Below are 27764 nucleotides of genomic sequence, written 5' to 3'. Positions count from 1 at the left end.
AATAAACGTATCTAGCTACATCCGTATTTGGATAAATTTGAATCAGTTGATTTGGATAGAAAAGAGTATCAAAATTCCACTAATCTACTAAAACTCGACGGTAGGCCAAAAATTAATAGAAATTACATATATGTCTTTAGACAATCTAGCAACGACTACAATCACTAACACGAGCTCCCATTCTCAAATCTTCATCACCGGAGCCAGGCAAAGCTTATCGTAGTAGAGCTTATTGTAACAGACAAATGAGAAATCGTCAAGCTAAGGCCACGATGGACCAGCGCACCAGAGTACACGCGACTCTACGCATCCTCCGATGATACTAGATGCACCAACGGAGCAAAGATGGAGTGAGGAGGACCTTATTCTGACTTTAGGACGTAGCTGCGGCCTCGACATCTTGAAGAAGACACTGAAAAATAGGTTGAACGGCCTTTCATGCTCGGCGATGTAACCAGTGCCGCACACATCACCGGACGACAGTGCATGAAAGCCTCGATGCATATGCTGAATGCGAAAAACACCCTGTGCAGAACCCTGACATTAGGGAACTCTGGTATCACAAAGTCTTGTATGTCCACATGGGTGCCCGGATTCCGGTCCTTCAATGTCTGCAGGAGACGGACGACACCGTCATAAGCATCATAGAAGGTCCCGAATCTGTTCTCCGAGTCGCCGTCCGTTTAGCCCTCCATGCCTTGCCATATTCAATTACATACTTATATTGAAGGTGAACTCTTCTCTCGGATGGCTTTAACCCCCATTGCTGTATTCTCTACAATCTCCTTGTAGAACAGGCGAGCAATAAGAGTGGATGTAAGGTTTCGGTGATCCTTCAACATACTCTTAAGGACACATGTGTGCGGCACGAAGTCGCTCACCACCCATGTTGTGTCATACTTCGGACAGTACCCATGCACCCTTGATGGACATCTACCATCGCTGCAGACCACTGTCAAGAATTTCTGACTTGAAACGGTGGTTCGAATACCCTTTGCGTGTTCATTGCCCACCGAGTGATTGCTTCCTGCAGATGTCTCTTGTCGAGCATATCTAGCACCAACCGAGATGGTGTTCATGCTCGTACTCCCGTGCGAATCGTGCCGATCATCGACTATCATTGCCTCCGACAAATCATGGTTCCAAGAAGAGGGGATCGGATCCGCCTCTTCGTTATCATCCGAAGTATCGGATCCACCGGATTCATCCGAGTCAACCTCATTGTCCACTCCATCCTCGTCTTCCTCGTCCATCATGTTCTCGCATCTGTTCTTCTTCTTCGTCCACGCTTTCAAGCTCAACGGTATCGTCATGACCACCTGCTCGCATGGCTACTCTGCCCGGATTGGAAACTGCTGCCGCCGAGCATCGAACTTTGACTCGCTCCGGCCTGGATGGAACGCACCCTCGCCTTCTTGGAAATTCACCACCTTCGCCTCGGGAAGCATTAAGGCGATGGGGTGAGTTCCCTCGCGCCGCACGCTTCCAACCGAGTGCACCCACCGAGAGGTCCGCTCAATCGGCTTCAACCGCCAGAAAATCTGGGTACTGGAGCTGCTCCACATAGCATGCACACCAACAGTGTATGCTTCGGGATTAAGCCCGAAATTCACCGTTAACCACTCCTTCAACTGACTAACTCGCCATGTTTTTGGGTTTGTCAGATGCAACTCCTCGTACTGAAACTCGCTCAGATCAGCTCCCATCGGAGTTGTTCGGACCGTGCCATGACCGAAGTAAACAACGAATTTTAATCTATCTGACATATCTGCTCACCTATAAAAATTACATACTCGTCAAAAAAATCTAGCACCTACACTCTAAAATAAATAAATATCTAGCACCTGCAGTCCTAAATAAATACTATCTACCGGTACATATTTCAGCAGCTAACGAACGCAACATGCATTATGAGTACACCATCTAATACCAGGAATTAGGGTTTACCCTTGAAGCGTGCCAAACACCTCCGTCAGCAGCTCAGCTCCTCCACCATGCAGCAGCTGCACCAACACGCAGCAGCAGCAGGAGCACCACGAAGCAGCACCACCTCCAGCAGCTCCACCACCACCAACACCACCTCCACCAAAACGCCTCAAAAACTAACCCATCTATAGATCAGCTTATTCTACAGCATTTGGTGGTCAAACTACAACTAATGGCTGGATAAATCGCTCAGAAACGAGGCAAAATGGTGCTGGACTGAGAGCTCACGAGAGAGACAGAGAGCAGCGAGCTGGAGGAGGAAGAAGATGGTCGAGCAGCGCTGCGGGCGAATATTTTATCTGCCGCACTTCGGGGTCACTGCGCCCGAATCGCGCTACTCGGGGTCACTGCGCCCGAAATTGCCGCATCGGGATTCCTCTCCCCGACACAGTCTGCCCCTGGCCAGGGGACAGCCCGACACGGGCCTTCGGTGGCCGACACCCACGCTTCGGGGACGAGTACCCCGAAATTGGCCTGACACGGCAGATTCGCCTCGTCTCGGGCTCCTCAAACCCGATTTTGTAAATTCGGGTTCCCCCACCCCGACGGTGTATTATTTCTGAAATTTGCTGAAAACGAATATTATTTCTGGAATTAATATTAAAAAGTGTATTATTTAAAAAAAATCCGCTCAAATGAGACACTGGAGAGAAATGAGACCTTGACATAACAAGCCCCGCCTTCAAATCTAAGACCTTGACATAACAAGCCCCGCCTTCAAATCTAAGTCCATGACAAACTTCTTCCACCCTGACAGGAAACATATCCTACCATCAGTACCAGTACGGTATTCTGCATCCTGGAAGTTGCAACCACTATTTAAAAAGTTGATTATAAAAAGTCGCCAGAATTATAACAATTATAAAAAAGCTTTACATATGTGTGATATACTAAAAATAGCTGCCACTATTTTGCAGGATAAAGGTGATGTACTCTGGCATGAACAACATGGAATAACATATGCTTGTAACGATGAGAGCATGCTCCTAGAGGTATTTTCTTTATATTATACTTTACTGCTGAGAGAAAAAAAAAAGAGAAACAATTGAAAAATGCCCTCATGTAAAGTAAAAACTAACATTTCTTGTAAAAAAATTTGCATGACAAGTTCTACACACCTGACCCTGCAAATAAAAAGGTATGAATATACACAAAAAAGGAAAGCAACTAATATATATTCAATGATAATAAAATAGACAGTAAGAATGACATATTGATTGTGTTGTCTATCAAAAACATGCTTTGCAGGATGATAACTTATCTGGTGGAGGCAGTTGCAGTGAATCATATTTTGAGAATTTGAGAAACACGGGCTCTGGAACTTCCCATTCTTTTGCTATAGAAAATAATGTGAGATGAGTTAGTGTGACAAGTTTACTGTCTATGCATATGAGAAAAATAATAAAACCATTCTGACATTATCTCTTAATTTTTCCAGAAATACACCAACTCAGATACCATGTGTGATGACGATCCAGGGGCAAAAATTTATTTGAGGACATGGACCTTGACGAGGTAAAAAAAATAGGAAAACTTGGAATAAACAAACATTTTTTCTGCCATCTCTTGCACAGCTCAGATGAGATAAAGAAGTTTGTAAATTTTGCAGGTTGTGGATCCACACATATCTTCCACAGGTCCAGCTAATGATCATATCAAGAAATTCAACACTGGTTCAGTTGAAAGTTCAAGCAGCAAGTCAGCAGTTGATACTGAACAAAGCGACATACAAGCGGAAGATGATCAGAAGAAATTGTCTGAAGAGGACATTGAAAAAATTCTAGAGAATGATAATGCAGATGGACGCAATGAAAATGCTGATTTAGTGTTGGAAAGTTTGAAACCTGAGGTAGGAATGAGATTCAAAACAAGAGAAGACGCCCAAAATTTCTTCAACACATATTCATTTGCTGCTGGTTTCTCTGTTGCTATAGTAGGTGCTTACCGAACTACAAGCAAGAAAAGGCAGAATGAAATAATCAGGGTCATGATGAAATGCAACAAATCCAGGCATACTACTGAAGTAGAAAAGCACCAAATGGTTGCACAAAGACAAAGCACAGTCATAGTCAATAACAGCCTTATCCTGTGAAACATTCTTATTCATGTTCATCGTCAATAACAAACCATGAACAAAAATAAAAAATTCCCAAAGATGTGATCCCTCCTCCTTTTCCCAGGCTTGGAACCGGCTATCCAAAATTACAAATCTCTTAAAGATGAAAAATGGCATAGGCGGAGTTACCCACCCCTTATCCAAAACAAAACAAAATTGAAAAGGCTGCATAAGAATCAGGAACAAAATTTGAAGAAAGACAGGGAACAATGAAACAAACATCCAAATAAACTGAAGACGGGTGGATGACAAATTTTAAGAAAGAAAAGCATGAATGACTAAGGATCAAAATTTGAATGACTAACAAATACGACTAAGAGTAACACAAGAATGTGACTAAATTATGATGTGAATGACGAAATGGACTTACAAAACTGAATCAATTATGATGTGATGCCATCAAAAACTGAAACTTAGGAGTGATGACTAACAATGAATACATCCACTCTAAGACTGAAAAACATGAACTACAATCATGCTTTCAACTAAAAACACATAGAAAAGAAATAGGAAGCCATGAAGACTGACCCAAAGAATGACGAAAAATGGCATAGGAAGACTGACCCAACGAATAAGAAAAGAAATCATGAAGACTGACCCAAAGAATGACGAAAAAGACCCAAAGAATGACGAAAAATGGCATAGGATTACTGACCCAACGAATAAGAATCGGGATAAAAACTAATTATAATAACAAGTCATGAAAATGAAGAAAGACTGGAAGAGCAAAAGAGCATGAAAGCCTATTTTTCAAGTACTGGTCCAATCTGGTTGACACTGGTTACATATTCTATTTTCATTTGAACGGCCTCACAAATAAAAAACAAGTACTGTATGTGATTACAGTGGATACAATCCACACCCCGAAAGTTAAATACAACCCGAAGCATTATTCAGACCTGTTCAGTTTCGCCACAGGGCTCTTCTTACCCGGACTTTATTTTGCCACGCGGTATTACAAAAACCGTAATACTTTCAGCAAATTTTATTCAGCTAACAAAACTTCGCTCATGAAAGCAAAACACTTCTACAGTGGTTGTGGCCTGCTCTGTACTATGTAGATATCTTCGCCGACCATGCAACCTTCCACATCCTGGGCACTGCCGAATTTCTGCTCCAGGTACTGGCCAATCGCGGCGAGGCGCTGACCAAACTGTTTCCTGAAGGTCGAGTCAACTGACAACGGCTTCTTGCTGTAATCCACGGTGAGATGAACCACCTCCCCATCGGCGGGGCCAGAGTTGAGCACCAGCATCTCTTCGCTGAAATTCGCAAAGGCTAGAGTGGTGACACTGGTGTCAAACTTGTCGCACGAGAGCCTCCATGGGGTGCCACGGGTCCCTGCAGCTAGTGTTTCGCCAAGCCCAGGGGCAACCTCGGCTTCGACGACCTTGGTGTCATGGTCAGAGGGGCTGACAGTGTGAAGCACAAACGATAGTTCTGGCTCCAGCATTTCCTGGACCAAAATAGCCATCTTGGCGTCTCTCTGAGGCACACCAGCCACTCGGCGGCTAAGGATGGCTCTCCTCGTGTATAGTGAGGCCCAAACCCGTGCGACCGCAGATCCAAAGGAAGTTATGTCCGAGAGACTGACGTTAGGAATGGATTCGTAGAGCCCAGCTGCTGACATACCAGCCAAATCCTCCACATTGGCACTAGATCTGACGATTAGCCGACCATCCTTGGAGAAGATTGTTTTCAAAGACTCAATGGTTTCTTCAGATGGTGAAAGTAGTGATACTGTTGATTGTAGCTCAGATGATAAGCTATCGAGTTCACCATTTTCGATTTCAGCTGTCTCGATCTTCTCTAGAAGGCTGGTATACGATTCCAGTGATCCACTTTTCTTGAGTGCATCCTCCATTGATCCAAATGGAATCACAGCACCACAAGGAACTTGAAATGCCGCTGGAATTCCTTGATCGCTGTAAACTAACCAATGATAAAAGAGAAAAATAATAAGATCATAAAATGTTTATACAAAGGAGTTAAGCTTACATGAGTTACGATATGTGAGACCATAATGACTATGTTTCTGTCATTCAACAAATCTTTAGCAGAATAAAAAGATGCCCACCCCAAGATACCAAAGCTAGCAATTTAGCACTATATACCAACTGTACGTATAGATAAAATGACTAGTATATTTCGAAGGTACATGATTTTTTTTCGAGAAAACATTTCATTGAAGAAGGTACATGATTAGATGATCTACCATCGGTGTATCGAGATTCTACCAAATTACACACATGAACGATTTCACAGAAAAGTGTCACTTGCAGCAAAATACCAGGGTGTATTTTGGTTGAATTTGAAAATGTGAAATTCAGTTTACATTACTATTTCTCTTCAACACTTTTTGGCTTCCCTGATATTAATCAGAAATGTATCATGCCCAGCTGTTCCAGCAGCTTGACTGAATCTTCACTTCAACACTAAGAAAATTTAGGAGTATCTCTATTCGAAATGCCATGATTTCTAAAATAACGCACTTAACTTCATAAATCTCTTAGAAGTTATTATCTTGCAGAAGTTAGTTTCCATTCAGAAGAAAGACATTACTGTAATGAATGTTACTAAAAAGTGATACCTTTGCTTGACAGTGAGGCTAGCACAGAAAGAGTTCCACAAGCTTTAGCTTTAGCACCAGATGATTCAATTGATGCCTCTGAAAGCTCAAGAACACTGGAACTATCATTTTCTCCAGAAGTTGGCTGCAATGATGTCCCATTGAGAATATAAAAATGTAAGTAGGAGCAACTGAAAAAATTATGCAGGATGATAGCAACATTTAGTGTAATATGTAATACAAATAAGACATGTATTTCTGTCATCTGTGTAGTAATGATGAAGAACCTCAGATATGTATGATGACTTGTCCGTAGCCAGTGGTAAAGAGAACTCATTTGAGGGTTTCTGTGTACTGGACAGCTCTGAAGATATGCTACTGACATGTTCATCTGAAATTACTGACAAATCAACATCATTGGACGATGCTCCCAACCTGTAATAAATCAAAGTGAATTCTTGTCTAGTTTCAACAGGCACAAAAAATTCTGGACCTATACTGGTACCAATCAAATTCTTGTCAAGAGGCCACAAAAAGACATGCATATGAAAACAGAGCATAACCTGACATGTTTTCCTTCGAGCAACCTCAGACCTGCAATTCTGTCATCATCTTCACAAGTTACAAATACAACTTTCTCCTGGAAACATGTCAGCAGTTGCAATATTTCAGAACTGGCACCAGTAAAAGTACAAGAACATAGGTTTAGTAAGACTAACTTGACGAGCTCTAACACCAAGATGTGATAAGTGAGGTAACTCTTGTAGGAGAATAACCCCCACAATATTATCACCAGCAGCTTTGACCTGTCAAATAAAGAAGAAACCCTGTCCATATGAGTGATTTGTCGAGACAAGATCAGTAAATCAAAGCATTTGATGTTCCGAGAGTACCTCTTCATCTCCATCAGCCTTATTTACAAGTAGAACCACAGGTCCTTTGATGGATGAAGACAATGATCCAGGAATGATTCTTTCTACCTAAGTAAACAAACCATTGCAACAGAAGCATGAGTTTTGACTGTAATACAACTAGAAAGGATAGTAAGGATAGTAAGGATTCCATAATCGGTAAAGATAATTCTCCTGAGCTTTTTACCAGTAAAAAACCTTTTTCTACCAAACAATTATAATGATCAAATTCAAAACGAAATTTAAATTTGGCCAGTTACCAAAGCTCAATTTTTTTTATCTCTTAGCCTGGTTCATAATCTCCGGGCCAGACCAGATTTCAGTTTAGACTGAGCGCATATAGAATTCATGTATCTGACCTGGAGTCATGTCAAAAATCATGTAGCCTGGGCACACACCAATATTTCTCACGTGACCCAGGCCTAAGCATAATTATATTACACATGAAGTCTATGAGAAACTATTTTTTGTGAAAACGATGAAAACTTTTGCGTTTCATTTCATTGAAAAGATTTACAATCCTCCTAGGAGGCATGTCTACGAGAAATTACAGATGATCTTTCATGAAATCCAAAATATATATTATGCATAACATAAAAACAAGTATCAAATACAAAAAAAATGCATATGTTATTTTGGATCTTAGAATTAAATCATAAGTTTTCGCAAAAAAAAGAATTAAATCATAAGACATTTAGAATTTCAAATATAAAATATGATAAATCTCTCCATGCCAATGTCGAAAATGAAAACCAATGAAAACTGTCTAGTTTCTTGTATGCCAAAGGAAAATATTATTTCCTTGCAAAATGTGACTACAGTAGAAGGGCTTGACTGGGACTTAATTGACTTGCATACAGCCTGCCCTTTAAAATAATGAAATATTCATCCAAATGACACTGGTTATTTTTCCGTTCTAGGCATGCTGTTGAACAACTTGGGCATTCCACACAGCTCATGACATAGTGCCTTATGCACGCAACTCATGTGAAGCTGATTGGGATTGCAGTAGCCTAAAGCAAGTGATCACCTGCGAGAGGGCTTTGCACATGTCTGGCTTAAAATTGCATCAGGCTACAGTATTCACATCAAGCTGGCTCAAAGCACTATTGACATCTTCAAATTACAAGGATTACAATATGTAACAATAGGATAACTACCTGCTGGAGTTTCAAGATAAGAATTGTTGTACGACAGTGACCAGGACAGGCCTTAAAAGTGAAACTAGTATCTTTTTTCAAAAGGATAGAATTTTCATAAGTGACAACATCTCGCTAACATGGCAGCAAAACATTAGGAAGTTCATCACAACACTCATTCTGCTTTCCTGCATTGTTTCAGAAGATACCTGTATCAAAGCTCCATGGGTCTCTCCAGGAACAAGAACATCCCAGCCGGACAATCCAATTACTGCTCGAACAGCTTTCAGAAGTACAGTGCAAAGTTTGGAGACCTGAAAAATAACACTAGAAAGGATATACAAAGTTAGGATTACCCAGATTATATGTGACAATAAACTACAGTGGTTCACTAGGAAAAAGGATTACCCAGCACGAATTTCAGCCTCGGTGTATGTTCTCACACTGTTCTCTGGTATTCCAAGGGCTTTCCCAAGGACCTACAGAAACAGACATCTATTATATGATTCCAGTCCAAAACATAGCCAAAAAATAATGAGAAAATTCAAGTGTGCCAGCAGTTGTAGATGCCAGTAAGGATGTGATTTTTAAATGTGTAAGGTGCTATTTGTGATGATACAGAACTTATTACTTCAAATGGTAATACTAGGCCCACTTTTGTGTTGTGGTGAAGCACCAAGGTTTGGTCAGAGCCTGTCAGGTGCGCTCTTCTTGAGAGCCATTCCTTTTGGAAAAGACTGGTAAGAAGTAGCAATCACACTAACAAATACTAGTGTCAACGGCAAAAACTGAACAAAAGGGAAAACGGGAGTGGCAAAAACTAGACAAGTTTTATCCCACAGGCACACAACCAAGATGGCCAACATTTGGAGTAGCGAATTTTTCCCAAGATAGTATATCCAAGACTTATGATGTTCTGATTGATCAACCATTTGCCCGTGCTTTTGTTTCATTTGTGGAATGGTGTCACCTCATTTCCCATAAGCATCAAGTTGGTAATAAAAATAAGGAATAGGACAGTCCCAGCAGAATCAAGGGATAAACAATCCAATGGTGGGGTGGTTCCACAAACCAAATGCTACATGAGGTAAAAAAAATCCCTAACCTAAATTACTTATGAGTCGACTAGCATTCTAATTAGGTGGGCTGACTTGCCAGTATGGGTACCAACCATGCAGTTCTCATCCATCAAGCAATAGGAAGAGAACACAATCACTGGGCAAATTCTCACCTTGACATTTTCAGGGAATATAGAAAGCAGTGCTTCAGAATATTCTTCCGTTAATCTCCTTGCTCTATCAAGTGTAGCTTTAAGTCTCAGTGCCCAAATATACTTCCCATCTTCACTGCCTACATAAATGACACGAAATGCTTTCAGGGCACCAAAAACATACAATGATACAAGGATAAAACATTCACACTAGATGTTAAAGAAGAAAAAAGCACCTTCACTTTCAGATAGACCTTTTTGCTTCCAAGAAAGAAGCTCGTTCCCTATTGCAGTGCATTCCTCTGGCTTCCAACCTGAAAAGCTAACTTGGTTGATGCCAATAATAAGGGCATCAAGGGTATCGTCCCATACACTTGTATCTCGAGCCACACACTGTGCAAGCGAAGCTGATCCACCTAAAGCTTCAAGACCATTGATGTATCTGTTAAGGCACCAGAGCAAATAAAATAAACTCGCTGTATCTCCATTAGAATAATCTAAGTCTATTTTGCTAGATCCTTTATTTTGACAACTCGAAAGATAACATAGCCAGATGAATTATCTTTAAACAACTTTAGAAATAAATTAGTAGCAGTTGACAACTTTCTAATAATGCATATGTATCACCATATGTGAGCTAAACATTTATATGCAGTGTCAATTACCTACCAGTGTACCTTTACTAAAATGATCCAAAACTGTTCGCTGATATTATTTCTGCAGTATAGCGTTTGTGGAAGGAGGTGGATCTCAGACTTTGATCGCACTGGATAAAGAGGTGGTGTACACGAGGTATCATGGTCCTGATAAGGCGGGACTTGTTCCTGGCCGTAAAATTAGGCTCTGATAGCTACGGTTGATGAAAAGCGCTCTGAATAACTCCTGCTTAAGAAATTAGCTGATGGCTACCTCTTTAAGTTGGTGCCGCTGGCAACCATATATAGCTTAGAGATATGGTAGTTAATCAAGTTAACAAATCCTGAACTAACTTCTATAAGTCAACTCAATCTCCAGCGCACCCCTGAAGTATTGCGCACTCCAATTCTCCTTGTGCAGTTTTGCAGTGGTGCCTTGTGCAATAACCTGATGACGATATGTTATACCCAGTAACAAACCCACATCAACTCCTACTCTTCTACCTCCTGGAAATACAGCTCGTCCTCAAGCTGGAATGCAGGGTAGCAATGACAGAATTCAGAAAGTAATTCCCAGGTAATGGTTCCACCGCTGGCTTTCCATGCTATGGACCAGCAATTCCAAAACATTTTTTTTGCCTTAACCCTATGGGAACACCAACTAGCCATGCTTCCTCATATGGTAGGTGTGCTTTCACAGGGCACCTTTTTGCATGGGCAGGGTGATGGGCCTGATGTCGTGGCTCGTGGAGCAGTTGGGGAGCAAGGAAAGATAAGGTGGCGTGAGGGCCACAGTCATCAGGATGGTCGGCGATAAATTGTATAACTTGTAGTTCAAAGATATAAAATAGCCCTTTATTTTACACTGATGTGAAATTGCTCCTTAAACCTGTAGGTCCTTCATATTGGGACACAGTTGTAGTTCTGTAATTTGCTCTAACAATGAAATACTAAACCAATAATGTTGCACTGAAAACTAAGATATGTTTTCCAGGAAATCACAGTTTTTTCTAAAGCAAAAACAAATTCAGTTTAAACTAATTAATTAGTACCTGCTTAACAAAACAAACGAGTAGTCCTCAAGACCAATCTCACAAAGGCGCCACTGCAAAACTTCACAAAGTAATTATAATTGAAAATGTATGCAGCCAATATGGAATAAAAGCTCTGGGTTCTGTTTTGATCAAATAACCTTTTGTCGCATTGCTATACCAGCATCAGTCGCGTCATTTCTAAGGCCACTTTCAAGGCCCTTCATTAGAACTGATCTCAAATATGATAATGCTTGCAAGGTCTTCATCAAAACTTTTACATCTTCAACTTCGTCCAAGCTCTGAAAAAAATGCGATATAAAAACAAATTACACATGACAACTGAAGAAATGGGTCCATCCTACAACTGAATTTGTAGGCAAGTGATCTTTCATAACATGTAGCTAGTAAGCACAGTAATTATCGAATCCCGATATACGTAACATCATATCTTACGAGGGTATTTAAATTCACAAGAACTGCAGAGCATTCATGAACTCCAGTAAAGCAAGCTGGAGCTAGATGCTTTCTATACAATTGAGAAAATAAAGAAATGACCTTATGCAGATGTGTGTGTGTGTGTTGTGTGTGTCCCTCCTGTGGAGGTTGTACCCCTGATGTTTTCTTCCTGTTCAACGAAATGAAACGCAAATTCTTTTGCGTTTTCTCGAAAAAATATACATTTTAACTGTGTTTCCTTGTCTATATTAGGTGAACAGATCACAAAAGTGCCTAAACAATTGAAAACTTTGAGTATCCCCTGCAGAGTACTATCTTGTATATAAAAGATTGAGATATGAAAGCAAGAAAACAGATCACTGACCTTTTTGGTTTTCACAAATGATGACAGTGCTTCCAGGCCAGACTCACTCAAAGATTCCTTGATGGATTCCAGTTGTTCAAACAGGCTGCAGAATTACCCAATACCATGTCACATTATCATACATTTAAAATGAATCGTATTTGATCATTTGCACAGAAAAGCTTTTGATGATCATCTGAGGGGCTGCTCATTGCTATAGAATAACATCTGATGCTCAGCAGAGGGGCCACTTTTCACATTATTCACAGAATTGTCTCTTTAGCTTCAAACTTGAGTGAACAGTAGCAATGCATCCTACATATCTATACACATTTTCGAAGTAACATTTATTATTCTAGATTCTTGTATCTCAAAAAGTTTTTTTTAGGAAGTATGTTCAATACATAGTTTGAACTATAATCACATATTGTACTAGTTCCAATCTATGACACTGCTTTATGTTAAATGATCGTTTATAACTTTGTAAGTATCCTGGTAAATATATGGAATTCTTATTGCTAGAATAAGTTAAAGAGATTTGCTATTCTCTTGTTTCTGGACAGTTCCTTTTCATTTCTAATAAAAATAGTTCCATAAGGTACTATAAGGACCTCTACACATACAAGTCTTCTGCAATGACTTCTCCATCTATTTAGTACTTCTGAGGGCAATAAGTCAGGAACTAGGAAAAAAAAACAAAGGATAGAATCTGGTGACTATGTCTTTCAGTATGACATAAGTTTCGGAGAGTCACAGTTTCATTAGTTTCTTTTAGCAATATTCTGGAAGTATAAAATATGAGAAATAATGAGTTAGACAACCTGCCAGCATTAAAGAAGTCCTTTAGTTCGCCATAGAATATTTTGAACTGTTCTACAAATGCTTCGTTGTATTCTCCAGGATTCTTCGTAATCCTGGTAAGCATGGCTTCTGTAGCAATAAGATCCTCAGGGCCAGCACTACGGTGTAGCTTGTTTTGTATAGTATGCTTGATTTCTTGCTGTTGACGGTAGAAGATTAAGTGAGTAGCAAAAAAAATATGGGAAGTTATGCTAAGCTTTCGAAAGGGGGCATCACCTTGAGATCATGTGGGATGTCATTCCGGTGAGCAATATCACGAATTCGTGTTAGAGGAACAGCTGCAGTAAACTCCGCCTTAAATGAAGGTAAACAAGGATGAATCTTACGAATCACAAGCACATCCTGCACCAATGTATACCGCATTACCAAGATGAATAATTAATGATTTAAAAAGCATTAGATTGCACATAAAATCAATATGCCACAGTACCAAACTGACAGTACGAAAGTCGAACTGGTTTATCTTAGCTAAAGGCACAGTGGTCAAACGCAGCATTAGAGGTAGTCAAATACTGATCTCCATGAAACATTTGTAACTGATTGCACAAACCTCAGGTGATGTGCCTTTTATGTAGTACATCTTTTCAAGTTCACGGAAAATATGCCTCGATATCTCAGCATGTTTGTTGGGTCGATAATGACCACCATCTTCGAAACACGATATTTGACCTGTATAAATCCACTGCAATAGAGGGAAATTTTAAAAAACATTAATGCACTTCTAAACAGTCTTGCTGTTTTCAGTTTACAATTTAAAAATAAAACTAAAACTTCTATGATCTATACTGACATAGCATATTAAAGTGCAACCAGAGAAACCTTTAAATAAATAGCAGATCATATGTTTTCAGATGATCATTTCTACAAAGGAAAAAAAAATGGTAGGAAACACAGTGACAAATAGCACAGTAAAGGGTAATTGGAGAAACCTTTAAATAAATAGCAGAGCATATAAGGGCATCCAATCTACTTTGATCATCAACAGGTTCTGACAAGAGTCCACGTACAAGCTCCAACTGCAAGGGAAAAAAAAACTTGTTAAAAGAAGTTACTACAATGAAACGTAGTATTTTCAAAGAGACGCCAAGTTACAAGGTGGGGACTGCATCACCCCATGATTGTTACCTTTTTGTTAATTCTATAAATGAGGGTTAAATACTAAAAATAACAGTGACCAACGTGGGACCTTATGAGCCAATTTTATCTTTTTGTTGTTTCCATGCTTTTCCCCACCCAATGCACCTCATAAGTCATAACCACCTAATCAGTGGTGCATCAACTTGGTCGGAATGGAGCAACTACCAACAATGGCCATCTGACCATTGATGGATAGCTGCAGCAATGGTGTGGCAATTGCTTAGTTAAATCTGTGACTCCCATGTGAAGTGTGTGAACTTTAAATAGTGCCTACCATTTTACTAATAGTGTTGCTTACTCTTTAATGTCAGGCTACCACGACTTCCTCTTGGGTTCAAATCGAACTTGGTTCTTTACTCCTCAAAGCAGCAGCTAGTTAAAGTGGTTTCTTCACCATGGAGGGCATTTACTCTCTTTTTTCGAGAATATGGAGGGGCGCTGCATGTAGATATGTTGAAGGACATTTAATCTTATTATGAAGAGGTACCACATGTTTATATCTCTAGTTCGTCAACTTAAAACAAAGGATACTGATGGGTGAGGTATTTTCAAGGCTAATAAATCACCGAAGTTGCACGGAAGCTGAAATGGTGCATCTGAGTGAGCTTGTTCTCGGCATTGCCGCAGTGGTACTGTTAACTTGAGCACCTCGATGGTACCGGCAATTAATCTAGCTAAATATGTGGCACAAAATGTGCTTGTGTAGGCTCATGGTGCTTGGCATGACATGCGAATGTCTAAGAACCTAAGATACTTACTGCAAGGTTTTGTAGCTATAAAAGAAATATGATTCCACCTGATCTCAAGTAGTTGGAGATGTTGGTAACCAAAATATTAGATAATACTTACTACTCCCTCCGTTCCTAAAAAAACTTCCAAACTTTATTTAGATACGGAGGTATATAGACATGTTTTAGCTATAGATCCATCCGTATCTAGAAAAAGTTGCGAAGCTATTTTAGGAACGGAGGGAGTATAAAACTATTCGAAAATCAATTTATAGCAGCCGATTCACACAAGACAAACCATAAACATGTTCCAGACCTAAAAGTACTATACGCGTGTAACGCGTCCCTCCATGGACATTTAAAATTTTAGCATTAAGGTTTTACTTTTACAGAGGAAAAAATAACATAACAGCATGGAACATTAGACCTACTTGACAAGGTGGAAATGATAGAGAACTTACCTTCTTCCACCAGTTCCTAGATGCTTTATCACCCTCCACCAATTTCAGTGCCATTCCACCAAGCCCAGCTGTATCCCACCTCCTGTCAGTTGACTTACTCCCATGCTCATTTGACCTCATGAAAACAGCTTCGCTACCTTGCCACTGCCCACCAAATGCTGAATCGCCATTCTCAGCCACTGAAGCATCTCCAACCTTTTCTGGAACAACATATCTGGATACTCTATCAACCTTTGATGTCCCCGAAAGATCTAAAGGCTCTTCTGTCTTATCCCAGTGGAAAACTATATCAAATGTACCATGTTTTGGCAGCTCAATAGCACGGTTGTTACCACCCTCCCATGTTTTCTCCTTCCCTCCTTTCAAAACTACAACAAACTTGAACTCCACAAGCGTTTCCCCAGGGAGCTCGAGCTGGCTGACCCAGCCATCCGGTGTCCAGTCCAGTTCAACATGCTTCTTCCATGACCCAAGCTCCTCCGTCGATCCTATGATACCAACATGCTCGCCATACTTAACCTGGTGCTCTAAGCAAACCCGGAGCAGCACCGCATCTGGCTTTGAGGGGTCTACTCCGCTTTTCTCCTTCGTTCTGTAGAAAATATTAAAATATATAAAATGTAATAATCAAATTGTCCAGAAAATGGAAGTGGGTAAACTGAAAAGCTGCATTTGTGTGAAGAACTCTTTCCAATGAACTGTCTCAGTTTTTGAACTTCATTTGATTCTCATGCCAGAAAGATATATAAGCACTGTGGCAAAAAGGGCCACGGTAATAAATTAAGAGTAACCTGACTGACAGGATGGCACTAAACATGAATCCAACGTATCAGGTTTAGCTTTTATCTAAAACTGTATATTTATAGGATGGGAAATATTTTGCATGTCATCTGCAAAAAAATTTAACTGAATGTCTGAATCTCTCGCCTGATCGAGTTTGCCTGGAACTGTACCCATCCCCGGAAACATACATTACTAATGTTATAGTATGCTGCCTGCAACTATCGGGGAAAAGGCCGCGCAACATACCAATATCTGATGATGTGTTGCGGTCTGGGATAAGGGAGCAGGGGCATGTGAAGGTAAATGGGGGAGTCATGTCATTGTCACCAAACGAAGTCTAGGTCACCCCTGAGTTACCATCAAGTTCGCGTCGCTTTCCTTTAATAATAATAAAGTGTGTTTGCAGCATTCCCTAACACTTGGCTTTCCTTGGTTTGTTAGTCTGATTTGCCCCTGCCCTTACGGGTTAGCATCGATGCGCAGTAGTTTGATTTTTCCGTGGTTTTCTACCATTAATTATGCTAGTCTGCATGCTTGTCCCGCCATTAGTGTTGCGGTACATGTGTGTTGTTGGGTAGTGGGATTTCAGATCAATTTTGTATTGTCTTGCTATTATAGACAGTGGTCGTGCTACATGTTTGTTCAGTGTGGGTTTGGGAGTTACGGCTGCGATCGATTCATAGATAGAACTGCATTGGCTGTGCTATTAGAGAGCGCTGGATCAACTTTTTTTAAATGTTTTTGCAGATTGCAATCACCATTGCTCAGCAAGAAGGGAAGAGACGTCCCTACAGAGCAGCAGTATTCTATCGAGCGACATGTCTGATGATAAGCAGCCCCAAACCAACAAAAAAAAGAGCAGCAGTATTCCGCCCAAGTAAATAAATAATAAGGAGAAGTAACGGGGCATTACATCTCTGAGGCGGCGGGCCCCGCGCGGCACGAGAACCCGCGCCGCCGTGCGCGCAGAAGGAGCGCGCCGCTTCGCCGGAGCAGCGCGCCCGCGGCGGAGGGCGCGGGCACGAGCCGCGGCCTGGCGGCGGCGGTGGCGGTGGCGGTGGCGAGCGAGGGGTCGAGCGGCCGCAGCGACGCCATGGGTGTCGTCCCGCAGCGCAATCCGTCGAGCAGGTGGCGGTGGTGGTGGTGGTGGCGGCGATCGAGGGTGGCCTCGGGATGGGCGAGGAGGGCGGAGTGGAGCGGAAGCGAAACCCAAAGAAAGAGAGGAGGAAGGAGGGCGGAACGGGTGGACGTGGTTACCGTGGCCGGTTTCACGGATCTCTCGCGTCGGGGTGGGTGCCCATGCTATTCCATGTCCCTCTCTATTTCTATTTTTGTACTGACTTTGAACCTGTGGTGACTGGTGTGCCATGATTTATCTAATTTTGGAAGGACATATCTAAATTTTGATACATCTAAAACAACTTTTGTTATAGAATATAGAGGAAGTACATGTAGCAAGCAAATAAAAAAAAATATGTTAAACTACAAACATCACATCGTCGCTTTGTCTGTACAACACGGCCTTGTGGCATGAGATCAGCAGTAGGAGCTGCGGAGCTTGAAAGAAACAACAAAGTCGACTAGCGAAATTGGTTTTGAATTAGACCAAGCACAAGCTAATTCACATGTGGAACTCAACATCTTTAATTCGAAAAATTGAAATCCCCGTGTGTCCCAGAATCAGTCTCTCGGTCGGTTTCCCCATCTCTAAATTCAATTGAAGCGTTGCGACATGAAGGACCGTTTGCTTGTTTTACCTGGCAGTATCGTCATGCCTCTCTGCCCTTGCACCCGTGGCAGATATTTGTCTGGCTCAACCGGGGTAAGGACTAAAAGCGAATGATTCTGAGAGTTCAATGTTTATGTCAAACCAAACAGAAGTTCTAGAAACAAAAAGTGAACTAGAAGAAAGAAATCCATGGACGGACCAGACTATAAAAAGAAGCACACAAAAATCTTTTTCTTTCTTATGGCTATTGAAATTTGCAAAATGGAAGAACAAATTGGATAAACAATCGTTTGTACTTTTAAGTTGCTAACCAAGATGAAGTATATTGGCAGGGAAATTGGAGTAGAGCAGGGGCTCTATCCCGTCACAATGTCGCATGTCGACCACTGGACCTCCGACCGGTGGCAGCGCCTGTGTGATGCGGACGAACCGATCCCCATGGCCGCGCCTGGCTGCGGGTGGCATAACGGCACTTATGACTCTCGTGCCTCTCTTGCTCCACCGATTTCCCCGACACCACTTGCTTTTCACTCTAAGTCGCTAGATCTAGCGATAGCGAGGAGGTGCCCCCATGCAGCCATCCCCATGGCCTTAGCTTCTATCGAGAGAAGGAGACTAGGAGAGTCAAGCGAACAAGACATACAACATAACTGGCAGGCCAGTGCAAACTGGTGGGTTTGGGCCTTTTGATCCACACGAGTAAGTGTATTTTTTAGCAGAAAACCAGGGCGGGCCATGGTCCAGTTAGGCCCCAATGAAGCTCCGTCAGTGAGTAGTAGCCAAGACAAGGAAAACAGAGAGGCATCGGCCTATATTGTGACTTTACCCATAAAATTACACTTCAGACATGCGAAGCTTTCACAACTTTTTTTTGGCAAGTACGAGCCTATACAATAAGGTACACCATTTTGGAAAGCATTCTTAGAAGAAAAACTTAATTATTTGCGTCACTAAATTGCACACATGAAACTACTAAAAAAAATTCAACTATTTAGTAACTGTAGTATAGTAAAATAAGATCAGAAAGATGTTAGAAGAGATAGCGAAAAAATCATGGTTCCACGTGTACATCCATCTTCCAGATGATGGAGAAAGCAACCTGACAATTCTCTACCCTAGTGAAATATGGTCATTGTTAAAAAAGCCCTTGTTCTTTTTAAAAAGTTGAATAATACACTTTGCCACACCATAATCTAACCAATATCGTTACACTATGGTCCATTATCTAAGTAGCCTATTGTCTCTTCACACCAATCTTTCTTGACTGTTTCACATCGATCTAAACCTCGTGAGATACTATCTACTATCAATAAGGGTACATATTAAGAACACACATTCTTTCTAACAAAGAACTTCAACGGGATCACCTTCGTCCACACTGTGATTTCATTCTAACCACCGGGTGATCTGTATGCACATGTGTCCATATAGAGCCCAAGAAACTAGGCAACCGGCTGGTAAAGTGGAAAAATGTTCAAATTTTCTTCGACCAAGTAGTCCCATAAGTCACAACTCTTTCAATTAAAAATCGACACCAATAACGCACAATCTATTGAACAACTAGACATTATTAACTAATAAAAAAGTTGAGAGACACTAATATCACATAATCTATTAAACAACTAGACCTTATTAACTTATAAACAAGTTGAGAGATAGTATCGCATATTATATGTTCCCCATACAGTTCAGCTTTTCTAGAAACAGAGGTAAATTCTTAATACATGTTATAGCATATCGCGGGGTTGTTGGGATAGTACATAAGATCAAATTAGTGACCTCGAGAAGGGGAAAAGGGGAAAACATTAACTATAGTCACCACATGAACTCATTCTTGCATGGTGATTGTTGTACTCATTCATCAACTGCGAGAGGGTGAATTTCATGAATTTGTTCATAACGACGTGGAATTCAAGAAGAAGAATGCCCCATCAATAATGTTGTTTTATCAAAAGATTATAATACACAATTTTTTTTTTACTTTGAACTTCAAACAGAAAACTGGGCTTATTGCAAATAAAAGTTAGATGCACACATGGGCTTATTGCAAACAAAAATTAAGAACCAGATCACTTTTGAGAAAAGAGTTGTGATCATGTGGTGACGATATTCTCTATGTGCTTGTTTCTTTGTTATTGGGCATGTTAGTATTGTGCCGATGACATGATGCTGATCAAAGGTGGTGATGAGCAGCTGATGTACAAGGCGTCGGAGCATGCTGGATTCCAGGATGGGATGGTTGGTGATGGAGTATAGCGCGCTCGTCGGCTATGGTTCCTGGAAGGTTTTTTTTTTATAGATAAACGATATTATATTAAGCTAGCAAGCCGCCTCATTAAAAACCTTCCAGTCCCCTTAGATACCCTGGTAAGGATCGTTTATCAGTTTCTCGAGAAGGAAGCTAGGGGGTTCGACAACCCAATTACAAGAACATTCAGAAGAATAACAAACTCTAGCTATTTCATGCGCTACTTCATTGGCCATCCTGGAGCAGTGTTTGAAGGAGATTTTATCTATCATCGAGCAAAGATCAACACAGTCAGCAAAAACAGCCGAAGAATCTCCCCACCAAGCTTCATCTCCTGTGCACGCTTCAACTGTTTCCAAAGAATCTGATTCCATCATGATATTATTGCAGCCCAGCCTATTTGCAAGGGACAAACCCTCTTTCATGGTTCCTGGAAGGTTGATGATAATGGAAAGCTGAGGGTTGTGTTTTGCTGATGTTGGTCGTTATCCTTTGTAGTGTTGCTCTTTTAGCTGTGGGTGGTTGCATACTATGTTTAGAACTACCGGATGCTTTTGTAAAGTAATAAAGCTCTCTTTATTATATAGAAAATACTAGCACATGATAATATGAAAACACATAAAATACACATGCATAGAGATGATACATATGGTTATTTAGTGTGTCGGCGTGACACACGCAGAAAGCGGCTTCTTCATCAGCTTCAGAAATCCATCAACCTCAGTCATGTCGACGCCACTGCAGCCATTGCTGCAGTCTTCCGCCGACGGCGCCCACTCAAACTCACGAACCAGCGCGGCAAGGAAGCACTTGATGTTCAGCATCCCCATGTTCATGCCTGGGCAGTGCCTGTGTCCCGCGCCGAAGGGCATCATCCTGATCTCCTTGGGGCCGGGCGACGGGCCGATGTCCTCCGCCTCGCCTCCGGCGAGGAACCGCTCCGGCCAGAACCTGCCAGGATCCGTCCATATCTTGCTGTCTCGTCCGATGTCTCCTAGGTTGAACAGCACCCTCAACCCGTCTACCGGGACAACGGCGGCGGTGCCGCCGATTATTGCTTTGGCTCCCTCGCCGTGGGCGCCGCGCATGATGAAGGGCACCGGCGGGTGCATGCGGAGGCTCTCGAGCACCACGGCGTCGAGGTACGGGATACTGCGAAGGCTCTGGCCGGAGCCTTCGGCGGCGATGATCTCGCGACGCAGCTTGTCCTGGACCTCCGGCTGGTCGATGAGGTGGGCAAGGGTCCACTCGAGGCAGGCCGACACCGACCCCATGCCGGCACCGAGGAACTCCAGCACGAGGCCCACCAGCTCGCCGTCTCGAAGCTCGCGCAGGGCATTGTCCGCCGCCTCGTCGGGGACGCGGAGATCAACGAGCGAGTCGACGTATGGATGGACTGGAATGCCGCCTCCGGCACCGACACAGAGCGGCGACCGTGGCTTCCGCCCCCTTCGTGCCTCGATCAGTGGGAGGTACAGCTCGCCCTGCCGTCGGATCATGCCGGTGATCCCGCGAAGCCCCCGCCAGTTCAGGAGCTTGGACAGAGCCGAGCCATCGAACCTTGGGCTCAGCTCCCCGGCGGCGAAGAGGAACCCCCGTATCATGCTCCCCATGGCGCGCACGTCGTCCACGGCTGCCTCGTCCCCGAAGCACAGCTGCGCGACCAGCGCGAACACGGCGGCGGTGATGTGCTCGCGGACGTCGGCGACCTCTGCGCCGGCGCCGGACAGGCGGGAGATGAGCGCCCGCGCGGCCTCCTGCTGCAGCGGGGCGAGCGAGGCCAGGCGCGTGGGGTGCAGGATGTCGGCCGTGAGGTTGCACCGGAGAGCCGACCAATGCCGGCCGTAGCTCACCGTGGTTACGTTCTCGTTCGGCTCGCCGTCGCGCCAGGTGGCCAGGGACACGGGGAAGATCCCGGCGGGACGGTCGGAGAAGTCATCGGCGTTGTCGATGAGCGCGCGGTGGGCGACGGCGGGGTCGCCGATCTTGTGGACGGCCAGCTGAGCACGGACCCGCCTCGTGTAGCTTCCGAGGAAGCCAAGTATGGGCACGGCTAGGAGGCACACCAGGACAGCAGCAAGGAGCTCCTCCATGAATTCCCGCGTTGGGCTTCTAGCTAGCTAGCCGATCGAGGCTATGTATACACTATGTGAGCGGATGCAGTTGGTAATGGTACAGGTACCTGATCGATCGTGTCTCTGACACCACACACATCAACTCCACTAAGGCAAAGCTGGATGCTTTTGACGACTGATGAGCGTCCGTGCGTTTAAATAGCTAGTACGTACATTAGATAGTAGGGGAGTGGTAGGTGATATGAAATTGCATGGCTAATGCATTCATCCAAAGGACAATGTGATATGAATTCCTCATGGCTTCGTACGTGGTAAATGACTGAGGTTGATGGATTTTTGAAAGGGTGTTTCTAACGCTCAGTACTTAACTTATGTCTCAGTTGAATTACGTCAGCGTATTTCAACGCGGGTCTAAACAAAGTACAAAAAGCAGCAAACGCGAATGTTTAAGCAGAAGTAAAATTCGACGTAGGAGCACGTGGCTGAGACATAAGCTACGTCTAAGCTAGCTGAAACTTAGCAATTCCGTTTTTAAAATTGACTAAAAAGCTACTTTCCGCGAGCATGTACCACATACACACATATCTTTGTAAAAAAAACATACACGTATATCATTCCCGTCTCCTTCCACTTTTGTGCTTCTTTTCTAAAGGGTGTGTTAGGGCTTAGTACAGTTAACTCTCACTAGACTGGGATAAAATTGAGCTCTTGAGTTGTTGGGCCCGTCCTTGATTTGTTGGGCTTATATTTTGTTGTTGTGCCACTTTTTATCCACCATTTTCACTACCTATACTTTGGATCGATGTATATATCCGGCCGTGAGTTGTTGCGTGCCTTGCGGACAGAGATTTCGTGCACATGAGCACCAATGATCTCATTATTTTTTAAAAAATGAAAAATTATATTTCTAAGTTTTAAAAAATCTAAAAAGAAATAATAATATAGCTAGTAATGTATCTCACAATCGTGCAAATTTTCAATTGGAAATACTATGTATTTTGGGCTGCACAAAAATAACAAAATTGTAGATTGGAGCATAGTGATTTCAAATCTCTGAAATAAGACAGACTTTGTCATTTCTGTGCAACTTAGTATACAAAATATTTGAAGTTGAGATTTTGCACGTTAGTGGGGTATATCATTAGCTATTTTAGAATTTTATTTCATAATTTTTGAAACCTGCAAATATAAATTTTTGAATTTTCTAATATAGTGAGAGCACTGGTGGTCGGGAGCCAAAATGGCTTTTCGCGTGCTTTTTTTTAGGTAACACATGATATATTAAGCTATCAAGCCACCTCATTAAAATCTTTCAGTCCCCTTAGATATCCTGGTAAGGAAAAGAGTGCGTCCGAAACTTGCTGCTCTGAACTCTCGTGGGTGTGACACGCACGGTACCTTCCGACATCTGCTAGCTAAATCAACTTTATTTTTGTTGTCTAAATCGATCAAGACATCCTCTTGATTTGTATATGTTCCACGTCACCGGTAGAAGATACCGACATGTGTGCAACGACACCAGTATTATAGACGGAGGGAGTATTTGGGGGAGGGGGCTCAAAAGAATGGAAGCACAACAAAAATAACTCAATAAGATAAAGGTCCAACAAACATGCAGGAAAAACTTAGGCTTAATTCTAACCCACAACAGCTGCTGAATGTTCAATATGCTAAGAGCAACTCTAGCAGAAACCGCAAATTGGTCAAACCCATAAATTTGTAGGCTAGTTTCAAGGTTTGGAATTTTTTTTTTGGCTAGACCAGAGACCTTAAAATTGTCAAACCGTAGTTTTTTTGTAGCCAACCTGCCCGCGATCTCTATTTGGAGTTCTGAAGGCGTTTTTTCAGGCCAACCCCGATACGGTTAACACTCCTGATTGAAAAAAAATCACCTCGTGCCGACACATTTCGTTGGTAGACTTGCCGGAGTCCGGCCAAATTCCAGCGAAACTCCCAAGTAATCGACCGGAGATCGACAGAATTAGACGGGGTGGGCTGCAATTGGCCGCCGATTGAGTCAATTGTGGAGGAGCAGCATGGCGGAGCTCGCGCATCGGGCATGGGCATGGCGGAGCTCGCGGTCGTCGGGACAGGGGCCAGGCGACACGCGGAGGGTGGAGGGTGCAGGGTGGAGGGTGCAGGGCGGAGGGCAGTGGCGGAGCCAGGACAACAACACAGTGTTGTCAGTTTAATATTGTGTAGTCAAATACATGTACTTATATAAATTTTTAATTATTTTTTGCACACATTTAGCTTGTAGTGTTGAAAACCTGTGTAGTCATTTGACTACACAGCTCAAGTGTGGCTCCGCCACTGGCGGAGGGCATAGGGCGATGGGAGCAGACGACGGGGAGAGCATTCGGCCGGCGGCCGAAGGGCAGAGCGGCGCGGCGGAGGCAGGCGTGGCTGTAGTCATGTAGGAGGAAGAAGTTGATGGAAAAAAGAAGAAGATGTGAGCCTATTATTGAAAGATACCTGAATATGCTATTTTACAGTTCTCATTTGCGAGCTCGGTCTGTGGAGGCTTTTCTCAGCCCCAAATCGCGAATTATTTAGCTTGCATACGTCTATTTAGAATATACGGTTTGAGATTTCTGCTAAAGTTGCTCTAACAACAAGAAGTAGACTGAGCCCTACAGAGACTTCTATTTTTATTTTTTAATTAACATCAAAAGGTTTCTGTGCGTCGTGGACTCCGTGGCTACAGGTGACGAAATCTAGGCAGAAACCAAGCACGCCACGTAAAACGGATATACCTAGACCAAGAAACCTATTCGACAAGAGAAGAAGTTATCGCCACGCGACGAGACCGTCTCCTTGCCGTCCACGAGTCCTGTCGGACGGCCGCGATCGGTCCTGATACGTACGGACCTCCTTATACCATATAAACGACCGGCGCCCACACCTTGGAGGCTTGGACTACTCATACTATTTGTCTCGCTCGATATCGCTTCCTGGCCTCGAAGGTATCGAAACCTAGAAAGAGAGCAGCCGGCGAACCACCGCTTCGACATGGGCCTCCAGGTGAGCAAGAAATTCTCTTCCAGCTCGATCGTCTTTCTCTCTCTGGTTTGCTGCGATTCATGCATGTATCTCGGCACTCCTCGTTTCTTCCTAGATTGAGCGAACGAACGATCGATCGATCCCGTATATTTGAGTAAATTTTATTAACGAAATCCTTCGTGTTAACTGGAAATTCTTGGATGTGTTCTGGGGGTTTGGTATCCGATCGATCTACCTGCGAATTGCTGGTGCAGAATTTAGGAGTGCAAGTGATTATTCCGGGCCAAACGATTATTGGGTTTTTTGTGGTTCAGGTTTTAGAGCCCTGCAGAATCGATTGTAGTTCTCAGCTTTGTTGTCTGAATCCTCTTCAGATATTTCTGCAGATCACTGTCACTGGTTCAGCTTATACTAGTATCTAGCTAAATATTAATCCTTTTTTCTAGAATACGCTAACGATTACTCTTCGATCTTCATACATATATTGGGGAAAATTTAACTACCAGCGAGTTTAGGATCAGTCGGATTAGAATGCTTTGTTTGACAGTTCTTTCTCCAGGAGGAGTTCGAGGAGTACGCGGAGAAGGCCAAGACGTTGCCTGACTCAACGACCAACGAAAACAAGCTGTGCCTCTATGGCCTCTTCAAGCAGGCCACCGTCGGCCCCGTCAACACCGGTACGCACGAGCCTTTCTTTCTAGTCTTGAGTATATGATGACCAAATCTTGAATTTTGTTGCAAATGCACAAGCAGTGGATAAGATTGGTTGATGATCGTGGATGCATAGTTGGTTAGCCTACTTAAATACTATATATCTTTTTATGGCGAAAATCATTAGCACTCGAGATTTCCAATGGTTTTCGGGTATGTATAATCCTTCAACCTCCAAGGAAGAAAGTGAGATACTTACAACTCTGCTCCACTTTAAGAAGACCAACCAACCATTCACACTGCTTCTACTTGCTTCACTGCAATGCATCGTCACCGTCGATTTTTCACTCCTAACTACTCATGTCTCGTCTTTCAGCCCGCCCCGGCTTCTTTGACATGGCCGGCAAGGCCAAATGGGATGCTTGGAAGGCTGTGGAAGGTTGGCAAATTTCTCAATTCTTCTCTTTTCTTCAATCCATTAAACCATACTTTACGTTCATTTTGCGCCAACACAAGACTAACGCATATTCAAATAATTCTATCAAACTTCAATTTGATGCAGCAAAATCCAAGGAGGAAGCAATGACGGACTACATCACCAAGGTGAAGCAGCTGCTCGAGGAGGCGGCTACTGCCGCTGCATCCACTTCTTAGGCTACGAGCTACGAAAGGACACAAACTACATATTTTATCACACATATATGAAGCTGCGAGTAAATAATAACAGTTATTAGTAGTTGCTACTTGTCAAGATTATTGTTCGTGGTGTGAACAAAGAATTATTTTTCGTTATTGGACCATATTACCATGGTTTGAAAACGTACATGAGATACTCTGTTACACTACCCGGAAATTAAATTTGGATCCAGGTGTTTACACACTCGTTGTCTAAAAACAGATTTCAAAATACCAAAAAAAATTCTAAAATGATTTCATGTGTAAATCCGAACATTTTATGTATACACATAAACTTTCTGGAAATAAGAACCTTTTGTTTACGCTCTGTACCCGCAGCACTAGGTGTGATATACCACAACCCGTGTTGCAGGAAGCCAGCTGAAAGCGCGATAGGCAAGACATTTCAATCGACCCTTTTTATACATGAAACCCATGTTTTCTCAGGAGGGACTCATTGGACGTTTCGGTAACTATGAGCTGGGCTAGGCTGGTTCGACCGCTCCTAACTAGGTTATCAATCTGCAAACAAAAGTCACTGAAAACGGAAGAAAGGATAAGGGTTCGAGGAGATAAAAGTAGATGTATTGATAAATAGTCTATTATTAGTCGGTTGTACGGAAACCACAAGTGTAGCTCGAGCTACACATAGCTCGTTTTTTGAAAAAAATTGAAAACAACATTTTAAAGTTTCAAAAAATTCTAAAATTAAATGCACACGTAGATAATACGTACTTTGATATACAAACGTGGAAAATTCCGACTTGAAATACCTTATATTCGGAGCTGTGCAAAAATGAAAAATTCTAATATCAATATTACTGAACAATCTCAAAATCTGTCAGATTTTATCACTTTTGTGCATGCTAGAATATGAGGTATCTCGAGTTCAAATTTTACAGATTGGCAAATCTCATCATTGTCTACATCCAGATTTTTTATCAGATTTTTTTGAAACTTCAAAATCTCATTTTCAAATTTTACAAAAAAAAAGCTACATGTAGCTCGGGCTAG

At 42.5% G+C, this 27764-nt stretch overlaps 3 protein-coding genes across 3 annotated transcripts; 1 reads left to right on the top strand and 2 right to left on the bottom strand.

Moving 5' to 3' along the window:
* Positions 1-4870: 4870 nt before the first annotated feature.
* LOC124684886 (phosphoglucan, water dikinase, chloroplastic-like) lies at positions 4871-17464 on the bottom strand. The gene is made up of 19 exons (XM_047219146.1): positions 17283-17464; positions 15587-16178; positions 14190-14276; positions 13811-13942; positions 13477-13602; positions 13221-13399; positions 12421-12505; positions 11759-11899; positions 11619-11671; positions 10168-10373; positions 9953-10071; positions 9130-9200; positions 8931-9048; positions 7565-7651; positions 7391-7477; positions 7235-7311; positions 6959-7106; positions 6693-6816; positions 4871-6034 (listed from the first exon to the last, which is right to left on the bottom strand). Exons 1-19 carry the CDS (start codon positions 17462-17464, stop codon positions 5130-5132), a joined length of 3519 nt encoding a protein of 1172 aa, XP_047075102.1. The 3' UTR covers positions 4871-5129.
* Positions 17465-20926: 3462 nt separating this feature from the next.
* LOC124703818 (cytochrome P450 89A2-like) lies at positions 20927-23926 on the bottom strand. Its single transcript, XM_047236058.1, has 3 exons — positions 23921-23926; positions 21431-22466; positions 20927-21337 (listed from the first exon to the last, which is right to left on the bottom strand). Exons 1-3 carry the CDS (start codon positions 23924-23926, stop codon positions 21003-21005), a joined length of 1377 nt encoding a protein of 458 aa, XP_047092014.1. The 3' UTR covers positions 20927-21002.
* A 1419-nt stretch (positions 23927-25345) lies between these two features.
* Positions 25346-26816, top strand: LOC124667304 (acyl-CoA-binding domain-containing protein 1-like). The gene is made up of 4 exons (XM_047204610.1): positions 25346-25445; positions 25984-26101; positions 26452-26514; positions 26638-26816. Exons 1-4 carry the CDS (start codon positions 25434-25436, stop codon positions 26727-26729), a joined length of 285 nt encoding a protein of 94 aa, XP_047060566.1. The 5' UTR covers positions 25346-25433; the 3' UTR covers positions 26730-26816.
* Positions 26817-27764: the final 948 nt, after the last annotated feature.

This window comes from Lolium rigidum, chromosome 1 (genome assembly GCF_022539505.1).
Source record: "Lolium rigidum isolate FL_2022 chromosome 1, APGP_CSIRO_Lrig_0.1, whole genome shotgun sequence".
NCBI classification, from domain to species: Eukaryota; Viridiplantae; Streptophyta; class Magnoliopsida; order Poales; family Poaceae; genus Lolium; species Lolium rigidum.
This window is presented reverse-complemented; position numbering and strand designations above follow the sequence as displayed.